Raw genomic sequence first — 22,605 nt, 5'->3', positions numbered from 1 at the left:
GTAAGGAACGTGGAGGGATATGGACATGGTTTGGGTGTTCTGGATTTGCTTTTTATTTGGTTGGCATGACAATGTGGGTAAAGTGGCCTGTCCTTTTGCTGTACTGTTCTATGTTCTATGTTAACTGAGGTGTTCTACTAGACCAGGGGTTCCCAACCTGGGGTCCATGGACCCCTCGGTTAATGGTAAGGGTCCACGGCATAAAAAAAGGTTGGGAACCCCTGTTCTGGATATATTCTTCCAGCCTGTAAAATACTGTTTTGTTTTGACTCTCTGGACCAGTGTGGATAACACCACTCACCACTGATTCTACAATCTACAGGTTCACTTTCAAGGACTCTTTACAATTCAAGTTATTAGTTTTTTTTAAATATATATTTACGCTGCCTTTTTTACACATTGGTATTTATGTATGGGACACTGGAAAAATGTTGAATTTCCCCTTGTGGATGAATAAAGTATCTATCTATCTATCTATCTATCTATCTACTTTCGCTTAAGTATAGCTTATCGTAAAATTCTATTGTATTTATTTTTCCCTGTGAAAAAAGCCCGGTAAGAAAATGAATTTCAAGGTAACATATATGCATTTTGATATTAAATTTCCTTTGAACTTTGAGGTATGGGATGAAACAGCCACTTGTAAGAGTTGCAGGTTTTTCTTAAGAGTTTGGGAAATAACACTAGAGGGTGCCAAAGGGAATACTGTATTTAAGGCGTGTCCACTCTTGTCTATTTTCTTTTCCCCGAAGGAAACTGTAAAAACTGAAGCGAAAAAATGCTTGGCGACTTAACAGTGGAAGAAAATTAGTTATGCAGAGCGGGCAGCGACGACACGGAGCCGAGGTACGTCGGAAGGGGCAAGTGTTACAAAGAACACTAAAGATATAAGCTCCAGAATAAATAGCAGTTAACTTTCCCCCGGAAGTTTTGTACAAAGAAAATGTACCCGAACAGTGTGGTTCGTTTCACTGTCTGCGACCTGCTCTTTATCGGTCTCGGTATGGGCACTTTCTTACTAGACTTTGGGACTGATGTTTGGGTGATGGTCTCCTTCTACTTAGCTGGAGATTATTTTTGGGGCAGCATGGTGTTGAGTCTGGCGCTGTTGTGCTCGGCGGTCGTCCAACTCTTCAGCTGGTTTTGGTTTGCCGGGGACCGGGAGCAGCTGGATGATGTTTCCAGGTCCGGATTACCAAAGTTGAAGACCACGCCAGGAGACTGCGTCTTGGGCCTGTTGCATTGGTTGCAGCTGGGATTCCTGATCAGGTCAGTAACGGCAAACCGAGCCACTTTACTTTGGGTGTCAGGGCAATAGCGTAATACCAAGAGAAGAGAGAGAATAAGCTGTACTGTAACACCAAGAGGAAAGAGAGAATAAACTGTACTGTAACACCGGGACAAGAGAGAAAATAAACGGTACTAGGAGGAAGGAAATGGTGAGAATCAAAAACAGTGAGGATCAGGTGAAGTAAGTGACAGACTAGCAAAAATAAAAGATAATAGCCTATTATCCAGAAGCTTAAACTGTTGATTCAGGTTCTCAGGTTTTAATCCCACCAGCACCTCAGGGGATTTTAAAATTTAGAAAATGCATTAGTATAACGGGAGTGTAGTGGTTAGCCCAGCCCTTTATAAGTCCTGTGGTCCCGGGTTCAATTCCCGCCACTGTCTGTAAACAGAGTTTATACATTCACCCCGTCGCCGCGTGTGTTTCCTCCCACAGTTCACTGATCATTGTAAGTTGTCCTGTGATTAGGCTTGGTTTAAATAGGGGGATCGCCAGGGCCTGTGCTTCAATAGTTTTAAAAAACTATATTATTGAAAAGAAAGATTGTTGTCAAAACCCAGCTGCCCCACTGATACCGAACTCTGCTGTCCCTGCCTTGCCCAGCCTAGGATGGTTGACTCTTACCTGGCCTCTGAAGGTTAATTTATTATCAAAGCATGACACTGCACACAACCCTGAGATTAATTTTCTTGCGGGCATACGCTATAAACCTATAGAACAATAACCATTATAAATAGGTCAGCAAGGCACTCTGTTCAAATGGGCCATTAGAGATGGACATGAAATGTTTGCACTGTCACTGACGTCAACGTCCTTTAAGATCATGATGTAAATAGGTACAGAAATCAGATGGACGTTTAATATATCCAATAATTTATTGCACTGCAGGTGTAGTATTGTGTTTGTATTTGCATTTTACCAACTGAAATTGTTGTATGCAGTCTTGGGTTCCTAGATTGTTTTCAGGTAAACCATATTTTTCTCAAATATTAATTGCCTCCCTTCACCCTTTCTCTCTCCCTCCCCCACCCCCAATTCCTGTTTTACCCCTCTCACCTTCTCTTCAACACCTTGTATTCCGTCTGGGTAGCCTCCAACCTGATGACATGAACATCAATTTCTTGAACTTGCGGTAATTATGAACCCCCTTCGCCATTCCCCGTTCCTGTTTCCATCCCTCACCTTATCTCCTTGTCTGCCCATCACCTTCCTCTGGTGCTCCCCGCCTTCCTTCCATGGTCTTCTATCCTCTCATGAGATTCCCCCTTCTCCAACCCTTTATCTCTTTCGCCAACCAATTTCCCAGCTCTTTATTTCACCCCTCCCCCTTTCACAGTTTGACCCATCACCTACCACCTTGTACTTCCTCCATTCCTTCTCTGCCCCCACGTTCCTGCCCTGACCTTTTTTTTCCCAGTCCTGATGAAGGGTCTCGGACCGAAACGCCAACTCTTTTCCATAGATGTTGCCTTGCCTGCAGAGTTCCTCTGGAATTTCATGTATTGCCTAATGTTAGATAAGTTCCTTTGTAGCAGTGGCACAGTGCAGAGATACAAGATCTGTAAAATAAATAAATAGTGCAGAAAAAAAGTGTCCATGGACCATTCAGAAGTCTAATGGTGGAGGGGAAGAAGCTGCTTCTGAATTGTTGAGTCTGTGGGTCTTCAGCCTCTTGTACATTCTACCTGGTGGTAGGCAAGGGAACAGGTCACACACTGGAAGGTGAGGGTCCTTAGTGATAGATATCACCACATGAAGCACTGTCGCTTGAAGATGTCTTTAATAACAGGGTTTGCTCACGATGAACAGTAATGTTCAGTATTTTCCCCTTATGGAGTTTTTTTCCTGTCTTTCCACATGCTGCAGCTTGAGCTTGGAGCAAAAGAAGTGCCAGATGTAACACAGTGTGGGAAATTCATGGTCATGTACGTTGGTGGAAGTCTAAAAGGCAGATTTGGCAGGTGCTTTTCCAGTCATTGGTTATCTCTTACCCAATCAAATGAAGTCACTAATGTGGGTGATCTTCTCACCTCTGTTTGTGGGACTTTTTTGACAGTTTGCCTCCAACACGAGACGTCAGTAGTTCATTGGTTGTAAAGTGCTTTTAAGTCAAGTCAAATTAAGTTTGTTGTCATTTAATGTGTGTGTATGTAGGCCTCCGTTAGTCTTGTTAGACCATGGATTTGCACCTTGGAAAGTTTCCAGGGCGCAAGCCTGGGCAAGGGTTTTTCTTATGGAAGACCGGCAGTTGCCCAAGCTGCAAGTCTCCCCTCTCCACGCCACCGATGTTGTCCAAGGGAAGAGCATTAGGACCCATACACCCATACATGTAATACCTGTACATGTATACCGTTAAACAAGACAACGTTCCTCTGGGTCAGGGTGTAAAGCACTGTAGTACATATGACACAGAATAACTTACGAAAGTAAGGGTGAAATCTACAGGTGGATCGCACAGAAATAAGCTAAAGTGCATAGATTAAATCTTGTAAGGATCAGAACAGATTAACCAGTGACACTTTGAATGCGATGTGGCAGGGAGTTCAGAAGCCTGATGGCCTGAGGGAAGAAGCTGTTTCCCATCCTGTCTGCTCATGTCTTTATGCATCGGAGTCTCCTGCCTGATGGTAGGAAGTCAAAGAGGATGCTGGATGGATGGGTGGTATCCTTAATAATACTAAGGGCCCTGCGTATGCGGCATTCCTGATGGATGGTAGGGAGACCCCTATGATCCTCTCAGCCCTTTGTAGGGACTGTGTCCATATCAGATGGAAATGCAGCTTGTCAGGATGCTCTCAACGGTGCTCCTGTAAAATGTGGTTAAGTTGGCGGGGGTGAGGAGTTGGATGACGGAAGCCTTGCTTTCCTCAGTCTCCATGGTCCTGAAAAACGTTGTCTCGTTTTTACTGTGTACTGTACCAGCAGTTACGCTCGAAACGACAATAAAAAGTAACTTTTTTTATTAGTTTTTTTTAATACATTTTCTACATAACTACAGATTTAAAAGAACCCCAGATCAAAATGAAGGACATTGATAACAGTGCAAAAATAAGCGTACAATAACAATCTGATACAGAGAAAGATAATTGAAAAAGCACCCAAATTGAAGACAAGTAAAATTAGTGTCCTCCCCAAGCCCCACAACACAAAACAAAAAAAGGGAACTCCAGACCACCCACAACACAATATAGAGAATATAAATCAGGACAATCAAACCCCCAAACTGTGAATACACTTAGCAACAGAAGATATTAATGCCGAATACCAAAAAGAAAAAGAAGCTGAAAGCAAGGGACCGAAAAAAAAACCTTAGTTAAGAGGAAGGTTATGAAAGTACTCAATAAAGGGTCCCCAGACCTTATGGAACTTTAAGTCAGAATTAAGAATTGAATCATGAATTTTTTCAAGGTCCAAGCAGGCCATAATATCATTAAGCCATTGAGCATGCGTGGGTGGGGCAGCATCTCTCCATCTAAGAAGGATTAAACGTCTAGCCAGGAGAGAGGCAAATGATAATATTCGACACTTAGATGAACTCAGACTTAAATCTGTCTCACCCCAGAAACCGAACAGAGCAATTAAAGGGTTTGGTTCTAGGTGGTGATTCAGAATATACTATAACGTTATAAAGACATTTTTCCAAAATTTCTCCAAGCTAGGACAAAACCAGTACATATGAATGAGAGAGACCTCGCCCCTTTTGCATTTATCACAAAGCGGACTGATGTTAGGGTAAAATCGAGATAATTTAGATTTAGACATATGGGCTCTATGAACAATCTTAAACTGTAAGAGGCAATGGCGAGCACAGAGAGGTTGTATTAACCGATTTGAGGAATCGAGTCCCAAGTCTCATCAGATAAGGAGGTATTTAAATCCTGCTCCCATGCCATTTTAATTTTATCCACAGGGGCACATCGTAAGGCTGCTAACTTATCTTGAATACTTGATATTAAACCTTTACCTAGTGGATTAATGGAAAGAAAAAAGTCCATAGCATTTTTCACAGGCATTTCAGGGAAGTTAGGAATTAAAGGAACAATAAAGTGTCTAATTTGGAGATATCTAAAAAAATGAGCATTGGGCAGATTGAACTTAGCAGAGAGCTGTTGGAAAGAAGCGAAGCGATTGTAAAGAAAAAGATCTTCAAAATGTCTAATGCCCTTCCTATACCAATCATGGAATGCTGAATCATACGTAGTGGGTAGAAAAAGGTGATTATGTACGACAGGGCTGGAAACGGAAAAACCGTGGAAACCATAAAATTTCCTAAACTGAGCCCAAATACGCAAAGTGTGTCTAACAAGAGGATTAACTATTAATCTGGACAAACTACTAGGGAGTACATAGCCAAGAAGTGCAGAGATAGATAGTTCTTTAGTGGAGCTCAACTCCATTGCCACCCAATTAGGGCACTCGGTTGGCCATGGAAGAAAGACCAAAAGGTAGCACAACGTATATTGGCTGCCCAGTAATATAAACGAAAGTTAGGTAAAGCCATGCCACCCTCTTTTTTAGGTTTTTGGAGATGGATTTTATTAATTCTAGAGCGCTTATTCTTCCACAGATATGACAAAATAATAGAGTCTAAGGAATCAAAAAGAGATTTAGGAATAAAAATTGGGATTGATTGAAATAAGTATAAAAGTTTAGGGAGAACATACATTTTAACAACATTAATACGACCTTCCAAAGACATAGATAGAGGTAACCATTGTACCAGACTCTGTTTTATAGTATATGCAAGATTGGCAAAATTTTCACGAAAGAGATCTTTAAACTTCCTTGTGACTGTAATAGTAAAAAGTAACTTGGGAAGATGGTTGTCGTAAGAGATGGAGCTTTCTTCCCCCTTTTCTGACAAAATGAGTTACAACCCACAATTTAAAAATAAGCAAATTAAGCCTAGCTGTGCAGAATATAGAACATAGAACAATACAGCACAGTACAGGCCCTTCAGCCCATAATGCTGTGCTGACCCTGCCCCCCCATATAACCCTCCACCTTAAGTTCCTCCATATACCTGTCTAGTAGTCTCTTAAATTTCATTAGTGTATCTGCCTCCACCACTGACTCAGGCAGTGCATTCCACGCACCAACCACTCTCTGAGTAAAAACCTTCCTCTAATATCCTCCTTGAACTTCCCTCCCCTTACCTTAAAGCCATGTGCTCTTGTATTGAGCAGTGGTGCCCTGGGGAAGAGGTGCTGGCTGTCAACTCTATCGATTCCTCTTAATATCTTGTATACAAATATCAATCCAATTTTCTTGCAGATCATTTATCAGATCTTTGCTGCAGTCCTGGGGTTGATGCAGAGGCTGATTCCTGCAGATGGAGGGTTGAAGAACTGGCTTGAAGGAAACACACCAGATACTTGCCTATGTCGAAAAGTACTTGCAGGTCACTGCATTAGTTTAGGATAAGAGTCACTAAGCTGTATGTAAAAATTATGAAAACAACCTAGAGTGGGTTCTTGGAACAAGGTGAATTTTCAGTAATTCATTATTCTATATATAGGGATTAAAACGCAGAACAGGTCCTACTGACCCAAAGAGCTGTGACACCCAGCAACTCACCTATTGAACCCCAGCCTCCAGGGGGACCACAACCTCGTCATGATTTGGAGGCTTGTGTGCCTCAATGACCTGGAGAGCTATGTTGGCTGGAGTCAGGGCTTTAGGCTTTGACTCTTGGTAGGGAAACCCATGCCAAAAAGGTCAAAGGGCAGAGGCCAAACTAAGAGTGGTCCACCAGGTTTAGGGGTTTAGCTCAGGGCTCCCAGTGCTGACTGGCAAAACAAAATTCTTATAGAAACAGCAGTGAAGAATCCTTATGTGATTTTCTGTTGTAGTCTGTTTTGTCGTGTGCTTTTGTGATATCATTCTGGAGGAACGTTGTTTCATTTTTTAACTGCATTGCAGTCGAGGTTTCTAAATGACAATAAACCGAAATTCAATTCAATTCTAAATCTGAGTATGACGGTATTCCTGGGCCTACGCCCAGGACTTGCATGACTGTCAGTAGTGAGAACCAGTAGGAAGCTACTGATATGATGAAGGAAGCCCTGGACACCGCCAGAGATGGAGGATCTTCATTGCTGCCCTAAATGCCAACGGTGTAACAGGCAGTGAGAAGAAATCACAGGATAATTTACAATCATCAATTAACCTATTAACCGGTGCGTCTTTAGACAGTGGGAGGAAACCAGAGCACTGGGAGATAACCAACGTGATTCACAGGGAGAACATACAAACTCCTTACAGCCAGCACCGGAATTGAACTCTGAACCCCAGTATGCCCCAGGCTCTAATAGTGTCGTGCTAATCGCTATGCTACCGCGATGCCCTAAGGCGTAGCCTGGTGCTGTAGGGACTGTAGGCACTCAAACTTGATTGGTGGGCTTGAGCTGAATGGCTTTTCCTGTCTGCATCCTCAAGGTTTGAGGAAGATCGTATGTTGGTTTTATCATTTGAATTTTGTTCCCTCAGGTACGTAACAGCACTGGAGCTCGGCTTCCGGGTATACAGAGAAGGTGAGACCATGGGTGTGCACTATGTCATTTACCTGGCCTGTGACATCAGCATGCTGCGACTCTTCGAGAGCATCTTTGAGAGTGCTCCTCAACTTGCATTAATGCTCTACATCATTATGCAGAGGAACCACGTGGAGATCCACCAGTGTAAGTGTTTAATCAACTTGTTTTTTTTATTAAACAAAATATACTTTATTCCAAAATAAAATTATATACAATAACCATTCAAAGACTCTCAATTCTTTACAGTTGGTACCATTACTGTCTTCACATTTTCAAAGTTCTAATGTTTTGCCACCCACGTGGCACTTTATTCTTTCATATTTACATTCAGGGGGTATACCTCCAACCCCTCATACCTCAACTCCCACGGGAGAAGGGCCCTAGACTGTGGTCCTTCCCCACCGGGCCCTTGCGGTGGCTGCACCGAGTTTGAGTGCGTCCCTCAGCACGTACCCCTGCAGCCGAGAATGTGCCAGTTGGCAGCATTCCCCCACGGACATCAACTTCTTCAGTCACCTTTGTTGGCTGAGCTGTCACTTCATTCACACGTTTTCCCGCGGCCGCCTCTGCTGTCGCGATGAGGCCACGGTCGGGTTGGAGGAGTAGCACCTTGTATTCTGTCTGTGGAGCCTCCAACCTGATTTCTCAGACTCCCCCATCCCTTCACCATTCCCCTCTCTCACTTCATCTCCTTACCTGCCCATCACCTCCCTCTGGTGGTCCTCCCCCTTCCCTTTCTTCCATGGTCTTCAGTCCTCTCCTACCAGGTTCCCCCTTCTCCAGCCCTGAATCTCTTTTACCAATCAACTTCCCCAGCTCTTTACTTCACCCCTTCCCCCCCTCCCAGTTTCACCTATCCTACTTGTCCTACTTCCTCCCCTCCCCCCACCTTATTCTGACCTCCTCTTTCTTTCTGGCCCTGATAAAGAGCCTCAGCCCAGAATGTCGACTGTTTTCCATAGATGTTCCTCCAGCATTTTGTGTGTTTCTCTTTGATTTCCAGCATTTGCAGATTTTCTGCTGTTGGGAATTCATGCTTCTAGTTGCACTAAGACTGAATGAGTGGCTGAACTGGAGCAGAAGGCAGTTAACAAGCAATCAGATTGTGCTGGGTCTGGAAACGTGTATAACTGCCTGGTTGGATTTTGTTTATCTAAATGAATCAGTAAATTAGGTGACTTTCTCTGACAGATCAGTGTTTTGAGAAGATGTTTCCTGTGGTGGGGGAGTCTGAGCACAGAGGGCACAGCCTCTGAATAGAGGGACGTCCATTTAGAATGGAGGTGAGAAGGAATTTCTTTAACCAGAGAGTGGTGAATCTGTGGAATTTGTTGCCACAGGTGGCAATGGAGGCCAAGTCATTGGGTACAGTATATTTAAGCAGAGGTTGATGTATCCTTGATTGGTCAGAGCATGAAGGGATACGGGGAGAAGGCAGGAGATTGGGACTGAGAGGGAAAATGGATCAGTCATGATGAGTGGTGGTGCAGACTCGATGGGCCAAATGGCCTAATTCTGTTCCTATATCTTAATGGTCTTAAGGTTTTCATGGTCATTATTGCTGATAGTAGTTTCACATTCCAAAAATGTTTAATTAATTAAATGTAAGTGCCTTCTGTTGCAATTGTAGGATTCATGGGGGTCATGTAACAATACTGCAAGGATACAGGCTCTTTTACCCAACCGATTTCCTGTGTTTAGCCCCTACCCCACCAAGCCCTGCCCCTTCCCTGTACTTACCCAAGTATTCCTTAAATGTCACCGTTGTACCTGCCTTAACCACTTCCTCTGGCAGCTTGTTCCATATACACATCACCCTCAGCATGAAGATTTGCCTGTCGGGTCCCTTCACATTTTAAACCTATACCACCAAGTAAACCTATACCACTCCTCCACCCTAAAGACTGTTTCATCCACTTTATCTACGCTCCTCATAATTCTAAACACTTATAAGGTCACCCCCTCGTTTTCCTACGTTGCAAGGAAAAATGACGTAGCCTTTTGTCCTGGCAACATCCTCCTATATCTTCTTTACACTCTTTCCAGTGTAATGGCTTTTTTCTTACAACAGGTGGAACTGAAACTCATTTTCCAGAACTGGAGTCTTACCCAAAGTGTTACATAACATGTTGGATACTAATCCAATAAATTAACTATTGACACCCTGGATATTGCTTAAGTAACTGAGCCATCTGGCTGCCATACCCTGCAAGCTCGTCCAGTTTAACTTCAGAATCGGGTTTAAATTTGTCAACTTTGTGGCAACTGTATGATGCAATACCCGGTAATAGAGAGAGAGAGAGAGAGAGAGAGAGAAGTAAGCCGGGAATTACGGTCAGATATATAAATAGAAGTTTTAAAAAAGGTAGTGAGATAGCGTTCCACTTTTAATTTAGCAAAGCAATGCACACGTAATGCAGGAGGAACTCGGGGCAGACCAGGCAAAGGGTAAACAGCTGATGTTTTGGGCCCAGATCCTTCTGAAATAGGTTTCAGTTGGTACATTCAATGTCAGAGAATATTTAATATACATCCTGAAATTCTTTTTCTTCCCAAACATCTATGAAAACAGAGGAGTGCCCCAAAGAATGAATGGCAGTTAGATGTTAGAACCCCCTCCAGCTCTGCCCTCATAAGCAGCAGTGTTATGAGTTTGGGGGGGGGTTATGTTACCATACCTGGATATATTAGTCAAGTGGCTTTACTACTGTGTTACTACACCCTGAACCCTGGTTTTAAGTCCAGTAACTTAACCGCCCCACTAACACACTTCTGGATATTAGTTCAATAATATAACCACACCGTTTATATCTTCTCCTTGTGAAGAAATTCTTGTAAAGAGGAACAATGAGTGATATACTGAGTGATATACTGAGCAATAGAATTACAGGCAATGGTACTTTGCTTGTCCATTACCAGGATAGAGCTAAACTAACAGTGGTCTCATAAAGAGGTGCTTTGTATATTTTCAATGTCTGTGGAGTTGGAAGAGAGCCAGTGGAGTAAGTGTGGTGCAGATAGGATGCTTCTGTGGATCAATGGATACGGAGAAGGTAGAAAACATCCAAATTACACGGGCAGGAATCAGTATTCGTACGGAAAACCTGAAGTTGATCAGGGCAAGGAGGGTCTTGACTGGGATCTCTGTACGGTCAGCTAACCCCTTGAAGCACACACACAAAAAGCTGGTTGAACACAGCAGGCCAGGCAGCATCTATAGGAAGAGACACTGTCGACTTCTCGGCCCGAAACGTCGACAGTGTTTCTTCCTATAGATGCTGCCTGGCCTGCTGTGTTCAACCAGCATTTTGTGTGTGTTGCTTGAATTTACAGCATCTGCAGAGTTCCTCGTGTTTGCCTTTGAAGCACATTCTGTCTTCGAATTCATTTTGCTTTTGTAATGCAGTACTTCAACATTCAGAACCGTATCTTTCGCCGTACTAATCTGGTTATAAATTTCACCACAGTATTTCCCTTGTACATGCTTAACTCTATTATTAAGGTCACATCTTACTCATTCCCACCTCCTCAAAAATTATCTTCACATTACGGAAGTTCTCATAAAAACATAGAAAACCTACACAATACAGGCCCTTCGGCCCACAAAGCTGTGCCGAAGATGTCCTTACCTTAGAACTACCCATAACCCTCTATTTTTCTAAGCTCTTCTCACTGGAGTTTAGCTCAAAGGTGTTGGCTGTCCTGCACATGAATTCCTGTGAAATGTCCTGTCAAGTGGTTTACCCACCTGAGGCAGTAGTGTTCGTGGAATTGTTAAAATAAATTCTTTAGAAGTAAGAGTACAGCAGTAGGCCGGCTGGTGGTGTAGTGGCATCAACACCGGACTTCGAGGCAAACGGTCCAGAGTTTGAATGCAGCTGGCTCCTTGCACACTTTATATCCACGTTGGGTTGAGGGTCAAGTTTAAAAAAAAAAGCAGTCAAATGCTATGGAAATGCCACCCGATGCACCACAAGGTGTGGAAAGAAACAACAAAAATACAGCAGTAGTTAGAATGAAGGGCAAGGCTCGCAGGTGTTGGGAGAACCTGGTCAAGAAGAAGGAGGTGGCAATAGGTCAAGTACAGGCAGCAGGGATCAAGTGTACAGGGAACATAGTCGTATACTCGAGGAGGAGATCAGGAAGAAAAAAGGCATGAGATAGATTTGGCAGAAAAGGTTAAGGTGAATTCAAATACATGTTACAAGTATATTAAGGGAAAAAGAGTAAAAAGACAGTGGGGTCTTTCAAGGACTGAAGTGGACCGGAGATGGACAAGATCCTCAATGAATGTTTCTCCTTTGTCTTTTTAAGAAAGACCTGAAGACGTTCTAGGGATGTTGATGGGAATTTCTTTGGGGATAGCCTGCGTTACAGTAGACAAGGTGCTGGACATCTCGAAACAAATCTCCAGAACCTGACTGGATACATCCAAGGACAATGCGGGAGACTCCAGAAGAAATTGTGGAAGGCATGTCTGCATCATGGTTAGACAGAAGACAGATGTTGTGTCTTTATTTAAGAAGGCATGCAGCAAAAATAAAGGGAATTGGGTCAGCTTGGCTTTGTTCGGGCTTTAATGCTGTAATTGATCAGCATGAATTTCTTCATGGGATATTGTGTCTTAAGAACTTAATTGAGTTTTTTTTTGATTGTGGGGTGAGGGCAGGGTGGTACATACACATCTCTATCAACTCCAGGAAAGGCTTTGATAAGGTGTCAGAAATTACTCTGAAGGTTAGATCGTATGGAAGAGCTAACTAACTTGGGTACACAATTGGTTTGAGGGGAGAAAGTGGAGAGTGATAGCGGGAGGTTGTTCTCAGACAGGAAGCCCATGATTACTGCAACACACACACACACAAAAAGCTGGAGGAACTCGGCAGGCCAGGCAACATATATGGGAAAAAGTACAGTTGACATTTTGGGCTGAAACCCTTTGACAGGACAAGATTTTCTCTTGTTTGTGAGCCTATGGTTAGTGGTGTGAAGATGCAGAAGTAGAATTAGGCCAATTCATATTTTATTATGGCTGATCGATTTTTTTTTTCCCCCTCAGTCCCAATCTCCTGCCTTCTCCCCATGTCCCTTTATGCCCTAATCAAGAATGTGTCATCCTCCACCTCAAGTATACCAAAAGATTTGGCCCCTTCAGCTGCCCGTGGCAACAAAGTCCACAGATTCACCACTCTCTGGCTAAAGAAATTCCAACTCATCTTTGTTCTAAAATGATGTCCCTCCTCTGAGGCAGTGTCCTCTGGCCTTAGACTCCCCCACCATAGGAAATGTCCTCTCCACTTCCACTCATTTGGAGCCTTTCACCATTCGATAGGTTTCAATTAGGTCGCCCTTTATTCTTCTGAATTCCAGTGAGTACAGGCCCGGAGTCATCGAATGCTCTTCATAGGACAAGTCTTTCACACTCGGAATCATTTCCGTGGGCCTCCTTTGAATCTTCTCCGATGTAAGCATGAGAATATACAAGGCGTACTTTGTTTGCAGGCCTCACTAAAATAGGTGGTTTTGTGGACGTTGAAGAAGCTTATCAAAAGTTACAGGGGGCTCTTCATCTGCATAACTGGGCTGTTGAATGGCAAGTAGTGTTTAATTCAGAAAAGTGTGATAGGTGAGTTTTGGAAAGACAAATCAGGGGAGGGCTTTCACAGTGAATGTAATATCCCGGGGAGTGTTGTAGAACGGGGAGTTTGGAGTTCAGGTACGGTTCTTGGAAAGTAGACTCACAGGTAGACAGGACAGTGAAGAAAGCTTTTGACACACTGGGCTTCATCAGTCGGGCTGTTGAGAATAGAAGCTGGAAGTTAACGTTGCAGTTTTATAAGATACTGATGGGGCATGCTAGGGAGTATTGTGTCCAGTTTTGGTCATCCTAATGACGTTACACTAGGAAAAAGAGCAGAAAAGATTTATAAAGGTGTGTTATAGAGAGAGGGCTAGCACAGTTTTTTGGAGTGCAGATCTTATAAGGTAATAGGAGCAGAATTAGGCCATTTGGCCCATCAAGTCTGCTCCGCCATTTCATCATGGCTGATCCAATTTTCCTCTCGGCCCCAATCTCCTGCCTTTTCCCCGTGTCCCTTCATGCCCTGACCAACCAAGGATCTATCAACCTCTGCCTTAAATGTACATAAAACATATGACCTCCACAGCTGCTTGTAGCAAAGATAATGTTATAGAGGTCTATACTATCATGAGGGGCAAAAACAGGGTGAATGCACTCGGTCTTCTTTCAGGCCTCAGGAGGACCAACAATTAGGGGCAATATTTCTTTTAGATAGATGCCTTATTGATCCCAAAGGAAATAACAGTGTCACAGTGGCAATACAAGTACAGTGATATTCAGATAGTAGAAGAGAAGAACTCAAAGGTGGAATATAGATGGAGTGAGTTGCCAGAGGCAGTGGTTGAAACACGTACGGTAACAACTATTATTTAAAAATAAAGTGAACAGTTACACAGATAGGAAAGATTTAGAAGAATATGGACCAGAGACATGGGACTAGCTTGGATGCGTATTTGGGTTGGTATGGACAGCTTGATTCAAAGGTCATATTTCTGAACTCTCTAACTAGTAGAGACTTCATAATGTTGTGACTAAGAGTGTGGCGTTTGTTGGAACATTCCACTGGGCTCTGCTGTATTGAAATATGTTTTACTAATTAACCCTTTCAAGCGTTTTCTGCTCACTGTGATCCAATTTCCACAGATTTCTCCCTTGTGGCGTCGTTCCTCTCCATCGCCTGGGCTCTCCTGGACTTCCACCAATCCCTGCGCACCTCTCTTTCTGACAAACTGCGGCTTCGATTCAAGTCGGCTGTGCCTTACTTCCTGTGTAACCTGCTGCTCACCTGCCCCAGGATTATAAGCATCGCCTTGTTTGCAACTGTATTCAGACAATACATCTTCCTGCACTTTGCTTTCGTTTGGCTGCCGATGTTCTTCTGGGCGTGGCAGCAAGGCACGAACTTCATGAAACGATTTCCAGAAGAGGTCTTCTATCGAGGTACAGTGGCCGTGGTCTTGTATTTCACTTGGCTTAATATCGCTGAGGGAAGAACATGCGTCAGACAGATTATTTATCACTCGTTCATAGCAGTGGATTGTGGAATTCTCATTGGCTTTTGGTGGATCCACAGAGACCCAGTTCTAACTGCTCCCTACACATTTCTAATACTTATTGGTTTACCATTATCTTACCTCACTGGTGTGATTGTGAAGTGTCTTTATTACGTGTTTCTCCATCCCTTAGTTGCAAAGGAACACATACCAAGTGATGATGAAACAGACAGTTTACAGGAAGATGGATTCCGATCGCTTTGTGAGAGGCCACCTTTCGTGAACAAGAGGATGAAAATCCTTTCCGATAGTTTTTACTATTTCCTACCTGAGGGGGAAAGTTCCAATACTAAAACAGAGGAAACTAAAATCTAAAGATGGAGTATTTTCTTAAATGCATGTTTGCACAAAGGAATTCCCTCTGCAATTGAACTTATGTTGGATTGATTTCAGGGCAAAAACGTGTTTAATGGGGCATATCTCAGCTTGAGGGAACAAAGTTAAAGCAAGTTGTTGTGTCGTTATTATTGCTGTAGATGTGTCTCCTCCTGTCCTGCCATTCTCAGGTGCCATGGGGCTGGAAAAGGAGTCAGTCAGTTAACTAACTATGATGAGTAAGTTGCAACTTCTCACTGTGAATCTTCAGGTTTGCACGTGCAGCGCAGCTAGCTCTCCCTTGCTGTCCGTTGCAATGGAGCGATATTGATTAACCACAAAGCTCATTAGTTCACAATCACTATTAATGATCCTTAGACGATAATGACTCTAAGCCCTATTTTCCAGTACCAACCTCGGCATCCTTTTAAGCCGAGAGCAAGGAGTTCACATTTTTTTGTCCAGACGATTGATAAACAGGTCAGGTCAAGTTTCACACACAAAATGCTGGTTTATTGTCATTTAACTACATCTAAGAGACAATGTTCCGCCGAACCGGGGTGCAAAGCACAGTAGTAGACATAAACATACAATAACTTGTGAAAGTAAGGATTAAATCTGCAGTGGATTACACCTGAATAAACAGCTGAAGTGCATAAATTAAATATTGTAAGGTACAGAACTGGTGACACTTTGAATACGATGCAGCAGGGAGTTCAGAAGCCCGATGGCCTGAGGGAAGAAGCTGTTTCCCATCCTGACTGCTCTTGTTTTTATGCATCGGAGTCTCCTGCCTGATGTTAGAAAGTCAGAGAGGATGCTGGATGGATGCTAAGGGTCTGCTCCTGTGAGAATCAGTTAAGTTGGGTGGTGAGAGCCTTGCTTGCTTCAGTCTTAGGAAGCAGAGGCGCTGCTGTGCCTTCTTGTTCAGGGAGGTGATGTTGAGGGATCAGGTGAAGTCATCCGTGATGTAAACTCCCAGGAACTTTCTCTCTCTCTGGAGGAGCCATTAATTCACCAAGGGGGATGGTTCGTCTGTTCCTTCCTGAAGTCCACAGCGATTCCCTTTGTCTTCTCCACGTTCGGGCTTGGGTTGCTCCCCTCGTACCAATCCACCGGCCGCTCCACTTCCTCCCTGTACTCCATCTCGTCGCCGTCCTCGATAAGGGCACCCACTGTGGTGTCATCTGCAAACCCGATGACACGGTCAGAGCCGGATCCCGCGACACAGTCGTGCGTCGGCTGTGCGAACGGCAGCGGGCAGAGCACACAGCCAGTGCTCAGTGTAATGGGACAACAGATGTGGCTGCCCACACGGACTGACTGTGGCCTTGCTGTTAGGAAGTCCTGTAACCTATTGCAGAAGGAGGTTTCGCAGGATTACTAGGAAGTACCTACTTAGTAAAGGGGCCGCTACCAGCAGCTTGGGGAGCGTGAAGCATTAATGTAAGATGATCAATAGAAAGGTTTAAATGGAATTAATCAGGTTTTTATTCCCCACTCAGAAATTGGCAGTAGTGAGGAACCCACGGTCAAACCACATTTAATAAAGTCAATGGACAAGCTCTTGAGGTTCCTTAGCTTGCAGGGCAGTGGACTGAGAGATTAAAGTGGGCTTGGACTGGATCGCTCTTCCATGGCCAACAAAATTATCTCCTTCAAAGCTGTACATCTCCAGTTTTTTTTTTAAATCTTGTTTTTGTAAGGAATACAAGTGTACCAAATTTATGCCAATTAGAATGTCTTTCAATATAATTTGAGGGAACAAAATTAGGTGTAAAGAACTTAATGACTGATCATAATCAGTCATTAAGCTTTGCTAATTTTTTAATTGCCTGAAGTATTAAAACAGTACCTAATTTCCCTTGCTATTCTACAATAGTGTCATAGAAAAGTACAGCACAGAAACAGGCCTTTTGGCCCATCTAGTAGGTCCTGACTGATTTAAAACTGCCTACTCCCATCGACTTGCACCAGGACCATAGCCCTCCATCCCCCTCCCTTCCAAGCACCTATCCAAACCTCTCTTGAACAGTGAAATCGAGCTCACGTGCACCACTTGTGCTGGCAGCTCGTTCCACACTCTCACAGCCTTCTGAGTGAAGATGTTTCCCTTCATGTTCCCCTTAAACTTATTGCCTTTCACCTTTAACCCCTGACCCCTAATTGTAGTCCCACCCAACCTCAGTGGAAAAGTCTGCTTGTGGTTACCCCATCTATACTCCTCATAATTTTGTATACGTCTATCAAATCTGCCCTCAATCTTTTAAATTCCAAGGAATAAAATCCAAATACAAGGAACCCAGAGGAGGTGAATTGGAAGGACCTATTTCCCTTGGCATGGAGATGCATTGGCACTTAGTAAATGCTCAGTTGGAATACTTAGTTCAGTTTTGGTCTCTGCACCATGTGGGATCAGTGCAAATTCACAAGACTGCTGCTTGGTGTGAATTAATACAACTACAAGGGCCACATTGCACAATTCTCACTGGAACATGGGTTCAAAGAATGATTCTGTAATTAGATTATGAGGGGAATTAAAGATTGTAGGAAATGGAATGAGACATGAGTTTGCAATTACAGCTCATGTTGTGTGGTTGAATGGTGAACTTTGTTGGTAGAATTTGCAATTAATGTCTCCTGCTCTGGAATATAGCACAGGAACAGGCCATTCAGCCCACACTGTTGTGCTGAACCAACCAGCTAAACAAAATCACCCAAGCATAAGTCCGTCAGAACATCCATATCCCTCCATCTTCCTCATATCTAAACATCTCTTAAACCCTCTGTATTTGCCTCTACCATCTTTCCAGGCATCCACCAAAAAGAACTTGACCCTCAAATCCTTCCCTTGAATCTAACCCCTCCCCACCCCCATCTTCAATGCATGCCCTCTGGTTTCAGGCTCTTAACTCAGTGAAGATAAAGAAGTTCTCCTTCACAGCTGAATACTGATTTCAATTTGCTATTAAATAGCTCAACAACAGATGTAACGTGCGTTGAAGCTGAGCATCCTGAGGTTTTTAGCAGATGGAAGATGTCAGTTTTCTTCACAATGACTAACAAGGAGGAACTATGGAAAACACATTGGTTTTTTTTTCAGATGTGCAACAGACAGCTTTTGCACTTTTATTCCTTTCTGCTGGTACATCACCACTGAACACGTTCCTAGGAACTCTGCAGGTTTCCACGCAGCAGTGCACCGAGTTCCTGAGAGCCCACATCGTGGGTGACCTCGCCTGGTCCCTTGATACCACCTCCCTGAGCAAGACCCAGCAGCTTCATCCGTAGTTTTTATCCACAACTTCATAAGTTATTGTGTGTTATGTGCTTTACATCCTGGTTCAAAGAAATGTCTTGCTTCTATATACATCGTATGGTTATATACATTATATATATGTGTGTAGTTAAACGACAAACTTCATTTTACTTGAAGGTCACTAATAATTTTGTAACTTTATGAGAATATTTTTTGTGAAACCAAGGGATTGTATAGTACTAACAATAACATTTATTATTGATTATTAGCATACATAGATTTATCCTGTTCTGTGGTTACAAACCATTTCTTGATAATAGATGAAAGGCTCATTTACGCCTTCTGAATAACACCGATCATTGCTAGGTTCAGGGTCGTGAATTCCAAGGTTCAACTCTGCATTTCTGACTCCGATTGCTTTCTTAGGTAGATTCCTTCATTGACTTCCATTTCTGCCCACCTGCAAACGGCATCCTTTAGCTTTTCGGTGAAGTAGCTTGGATGTCATAGCAAAAGGCGTCCTACTACTGTAGGATGGTCCGTTCACTACGTTCAGTGTCACCGTTCAAAGTAAAATTTATTATCCGAGTACATACACGTCACCACACTCAATCCTGAGATTCTTTCTCCTGCAGGCATGCTCAGCAAATCTATAGAATAGTAAATGTAAACAGGATCAATTCAAGGGCATAGAAGACAACAAACTGTTGAAATTCTGAATATAAATAACAAGAGCATGAAATAACAAGAAAAAGAGTCAAAGTGAGATAATTGGGTTCGGGAACATCTCAATGGATGAGTGTAAATACCCTCTTTGGTTCAAGAGCCTTATGGTTGAGGGGTAGCAACTGTTTTTGAACCTGGTGGTGTGAGTCCTGAGGCTCCTATACCTTCCAACTGATGGCAGCAATGAGGAAAGAACATGGTCTGGACCTTTGATGATGGATGGTGCTTTCCTGTGACACTGTTCCATATAGATGTGCTCAGTGGTTGGGTGGGCTTTACCCATGATGTATTGGGCAAATCCATTACCTTTTGGAGGATTTTCCATTCAAAGGCATTGGTGTTTCCATGCCAGCTAGTCAATACACTCTCCACCACACATCTGTAGAGGTTTGTCAAGATTTTTGATGTTGTGCCAAATCTCTGTGGCCTTCTCAGGATAGTGAAGGATAAGGGAGTGAAAAAAAAACAAGGCTCAGTCCTTGAGATTGGAGACCAAGAGACTGCAGGTGTGGAAAGTCTGAAGCAGCACACAAAATGCTGGAGGAATGCAGCAGATCAGGCAGCATGTCCCAGCGAGTTGTGCCGGCTCTCATGTTGCTCAAACCTTGGGGCTTCTCAAGTTACCTAGTATCAGCGGCTGGGACTGGAACACTTCAGAGAAAGTTACTAATACACCGGACGAGCTCTGATGCCTTGTTGAGTTTCCTGATAAACTGTGAAATTAATACATGCAATAAAATAACCGAAATTTAAGTAAGATGCACCAGCTATAGAAGTTAAAGCAATAAATGAATGGGTTGAATGGGAAAAGAATAGTGTTTAGGAACAGGATTTTACCCATTCAGGGCACAGTAACTATGCTCCCTATACTGTGCTGGTGATAAGTAGACTTTATGCCAAAAGAAAGGGATGAGTATAATTCTTGTGAGGAGCTGTATGGAAACCCCCTAACCACTCCTCCTTTGTTGTGGTGATCACAGGGAAATGTGTCAGAGCTCAAATAACACTCAGTGGTATGAACACTGAATTTCCAGTTCCAGCCGACCGCCACTTCCGGTATGCCCTGCTTTCTCAGAAGTAAACAAGATGCTATAGAGGAACTCAGCAGATCAGGCCGCAGGCATAGAGGAAAGTGGCCATTTGCCGTTTTGGAGTGAAACTCTTCACCTGGATTTGGAAGGGGTGGTGGATGGCACAGTAGCATACTGGTTAGCACAATGGATTACAGTGCAGGCGACCCCGGTTCAATTCCCGCCACTGCCTGTTAGCAGTTTGTACAGGACTGACTTGTGACCTTGACTGTGTGGGTTTCCTCCCAAAGACCAGTGGATAGATTGATTTGTCATTGTAAATGAGGGGTTGCTGGTGCTAGCCTACCAGCCACCAGCTCCATTTAGTTTCACAGAATGTGTACAATATGCACCCTGAAATTCTTGCTCTCCGCGGACATCCTCGAAACAGAAGAAAAACCCCAAAATAATGAATGGCAGGAAAGGGCCAGTATTCTCATGAAGGATCCCACTCCTGCCCATGGACTGGTTGTCCCACTCCCATCAGGGAAGAAGCTGCATACCATCCACACCAGACTCAAAAACAGTTGCTTTCCCCAAGCAGTAAGACTGATCAACACCTCCATCAACTACCCCCCCTGCCAATACTTTATCATTTCCTGTCAGTCACCTTATGTACAAACACTCCTGTGCCTCACTTTATGCAATCGTTCTACAGTAGGTATATAACTACCTTACATACTTATATTTATTGTGCTTTTTAATTGTTAGTGTTCCTTATTACGTTTTTATTGTGCTGCATTGGACCAGGAGTAAAAATTACTTTGTTCTCATTTACACTTGTGTACTGTGTGAACAATTGTGAATTTTTGAAAAAAACACTGCCAGCTTCGGTATTCACTGATGCATTGACATTCTCAACCATCTTGTACGATACTTTCTAAAGAAACACACAGAACTTAACCAGAATCCTTCATCGAGCTCTGAGATGTTGGGCATACTCTTGACTGTGCCTGTAAGTAAAATGTGCTGAAAAAGTACGTTAGTTATCTTGAGTCCACAATTACAATGTTTCATCACCTTCTTCTCTAAACCTGAAATTTCAGACTTATGTAACGCTTACGATATCGTCTGGTGTACGTCTAGGGGAAGATTTGCCCACCCGCCAAACCGCGCCTCCTGTATGTGTGGATGCTGTGAAATGCACACTAATACAAACTTGCACACACAATATCAAACGCACATCGGGTACGTTTACAGAATACACTTTATAAATCTTACTAGAACTAAGTGATTAATAGCAATACAATATATATGAAAGGAAAGAAAAGGTGCCAGAACTTATCAGGGTTCAGTCAATTAGTGCACATCATTGGAGCCCAACCATTAAGTCTTCGGTCCACTATTCGATCTTCTCTGACCTCCACGACCTGCGTGTCTGGGACCACCCTCTGTGATCAACCAGCAGCGTCTCCAGCACTGTCCACCTTCCTCGCAATCTCCTCCCCGACTCTCCAAAAATCCGCACAGCAGCTCACAGACCCACAAGAAAGAATAATGTCTATCCCAATTGGTTAACAAATGAATACAATTCTCGTTATCGGTAGTTATAACCCAAACAAGCTGTGAGAGTGCTCTGCGAGAGAAAGCACTCTCACCAGTTAGCACAACAAAGAAGCATTTTTACTTTTAACAAACAAAGAAGCTATTTTGATTAACGTATGCAGTAACATAAGAAACCCTTCACACTTAGGTTTACAGTTCTAGTGCAATGTGGAATTTCACATTATGATCAAAACTTACCTGCAGTAGAATTAAGTAATTCTAAGGATCAAAAGTGCCACTAAACTAGTAAAATTGAGCCAGATTTTAAATTTTGATATTGTTTCAGTAAATGTATCCAATTGGCGATGTGCAGGCTCGACATTTGCAGGGTGGGTAACAGCTGCAAGATAAAAAACTGGGTTTCATCAGAAGAAGTTCTAGCTTAACTGCTAGTTGGTTATTGCTTGGTGATGTATCATTGGCCAAATTTTGTAGGGTTCTTCTCTGGTGGTTTGGCCAAATCCAACTTGAAGACTGCCTGTACTTTAAATCATGTCTAGATTACTTATAATACCTAATACCATATAAATGGCTATGTAAATAGTTGTTATACTGTATTGTTTAGGGAATAGTGACAAGAAAAAATAGTCTGTACATGCACAAACAACGAGTGCTGGAGAGAGAACTTCCGGGTTTTGCTGATCCGCGGTTGGTTGTATCCGCGTGTGCGGAACCTGCGGATAAGGAGAACTGTATTCATTTCCTGAAAGTCAGATGGAGCCGCACTCA

The 22,605-nt window shown here is 43.1% G+C and overlaps 1 protein-coding gene across 2 annotated transcripts; it reads left to right on the top strand.

Annotated features, from left to right (window-relative positions):
- Positions 1 to 752: 752 nt before the first annotated feature.
- On the top strand, positions 753 to 21,108 carry LOC132380471 (XK-related protein 8-like). 2 transcript variants are annotated; one of them, XM_059949292.1, is made up of 4 exons: positions 753 to 1,269; positions 7,781 to 7,971; positions 14,552 to 14,848; positions 15,095 to 21,108. In XM_059949292.1, the coding sequence occupies exons 1-4, from the start codon at positions 944 to 946 to the stop codon at positions 15,274 to 15,276; spliced, it is 996 nt and encodes a 331-aa protein (XP_059805275.1). In that variant the 5' UTR covers positions 753 to 943; the 3' UTR covers positions 15,277 to 21,108. The 2 variants fall into 2 exon arrangements, with proteins under 2 accessions (XP_059805275.1, XP_059805274.1); XM_059949291.1 differs by having other exon boundaries at positions 14,552 to 21,108.
- Positions 21,109 to 22,605: the final 1,497 nt, after the last annotated feature.

Source organism: Hypanus sabinus, chromosome 24 (assembly GCF_030144855.1).
Source record: "Hypanus sabinus isolate sHypSab1 chromosome 24, sHypSab1.hap1, whole genome shotgun sequence".
NCBI classification, from domain to species: domain Eukaryota; kingdom Metazoa; phylum Chordata; class Chondrichthyes; order Myliobatiformes; family Dasyatidae; genus Hypanus; species Hypanus sabinus.
Note: the sequence above shows the minus strand (reverse complement) of the source record. Positions and strands in the feature narration are given on the sequence as shown.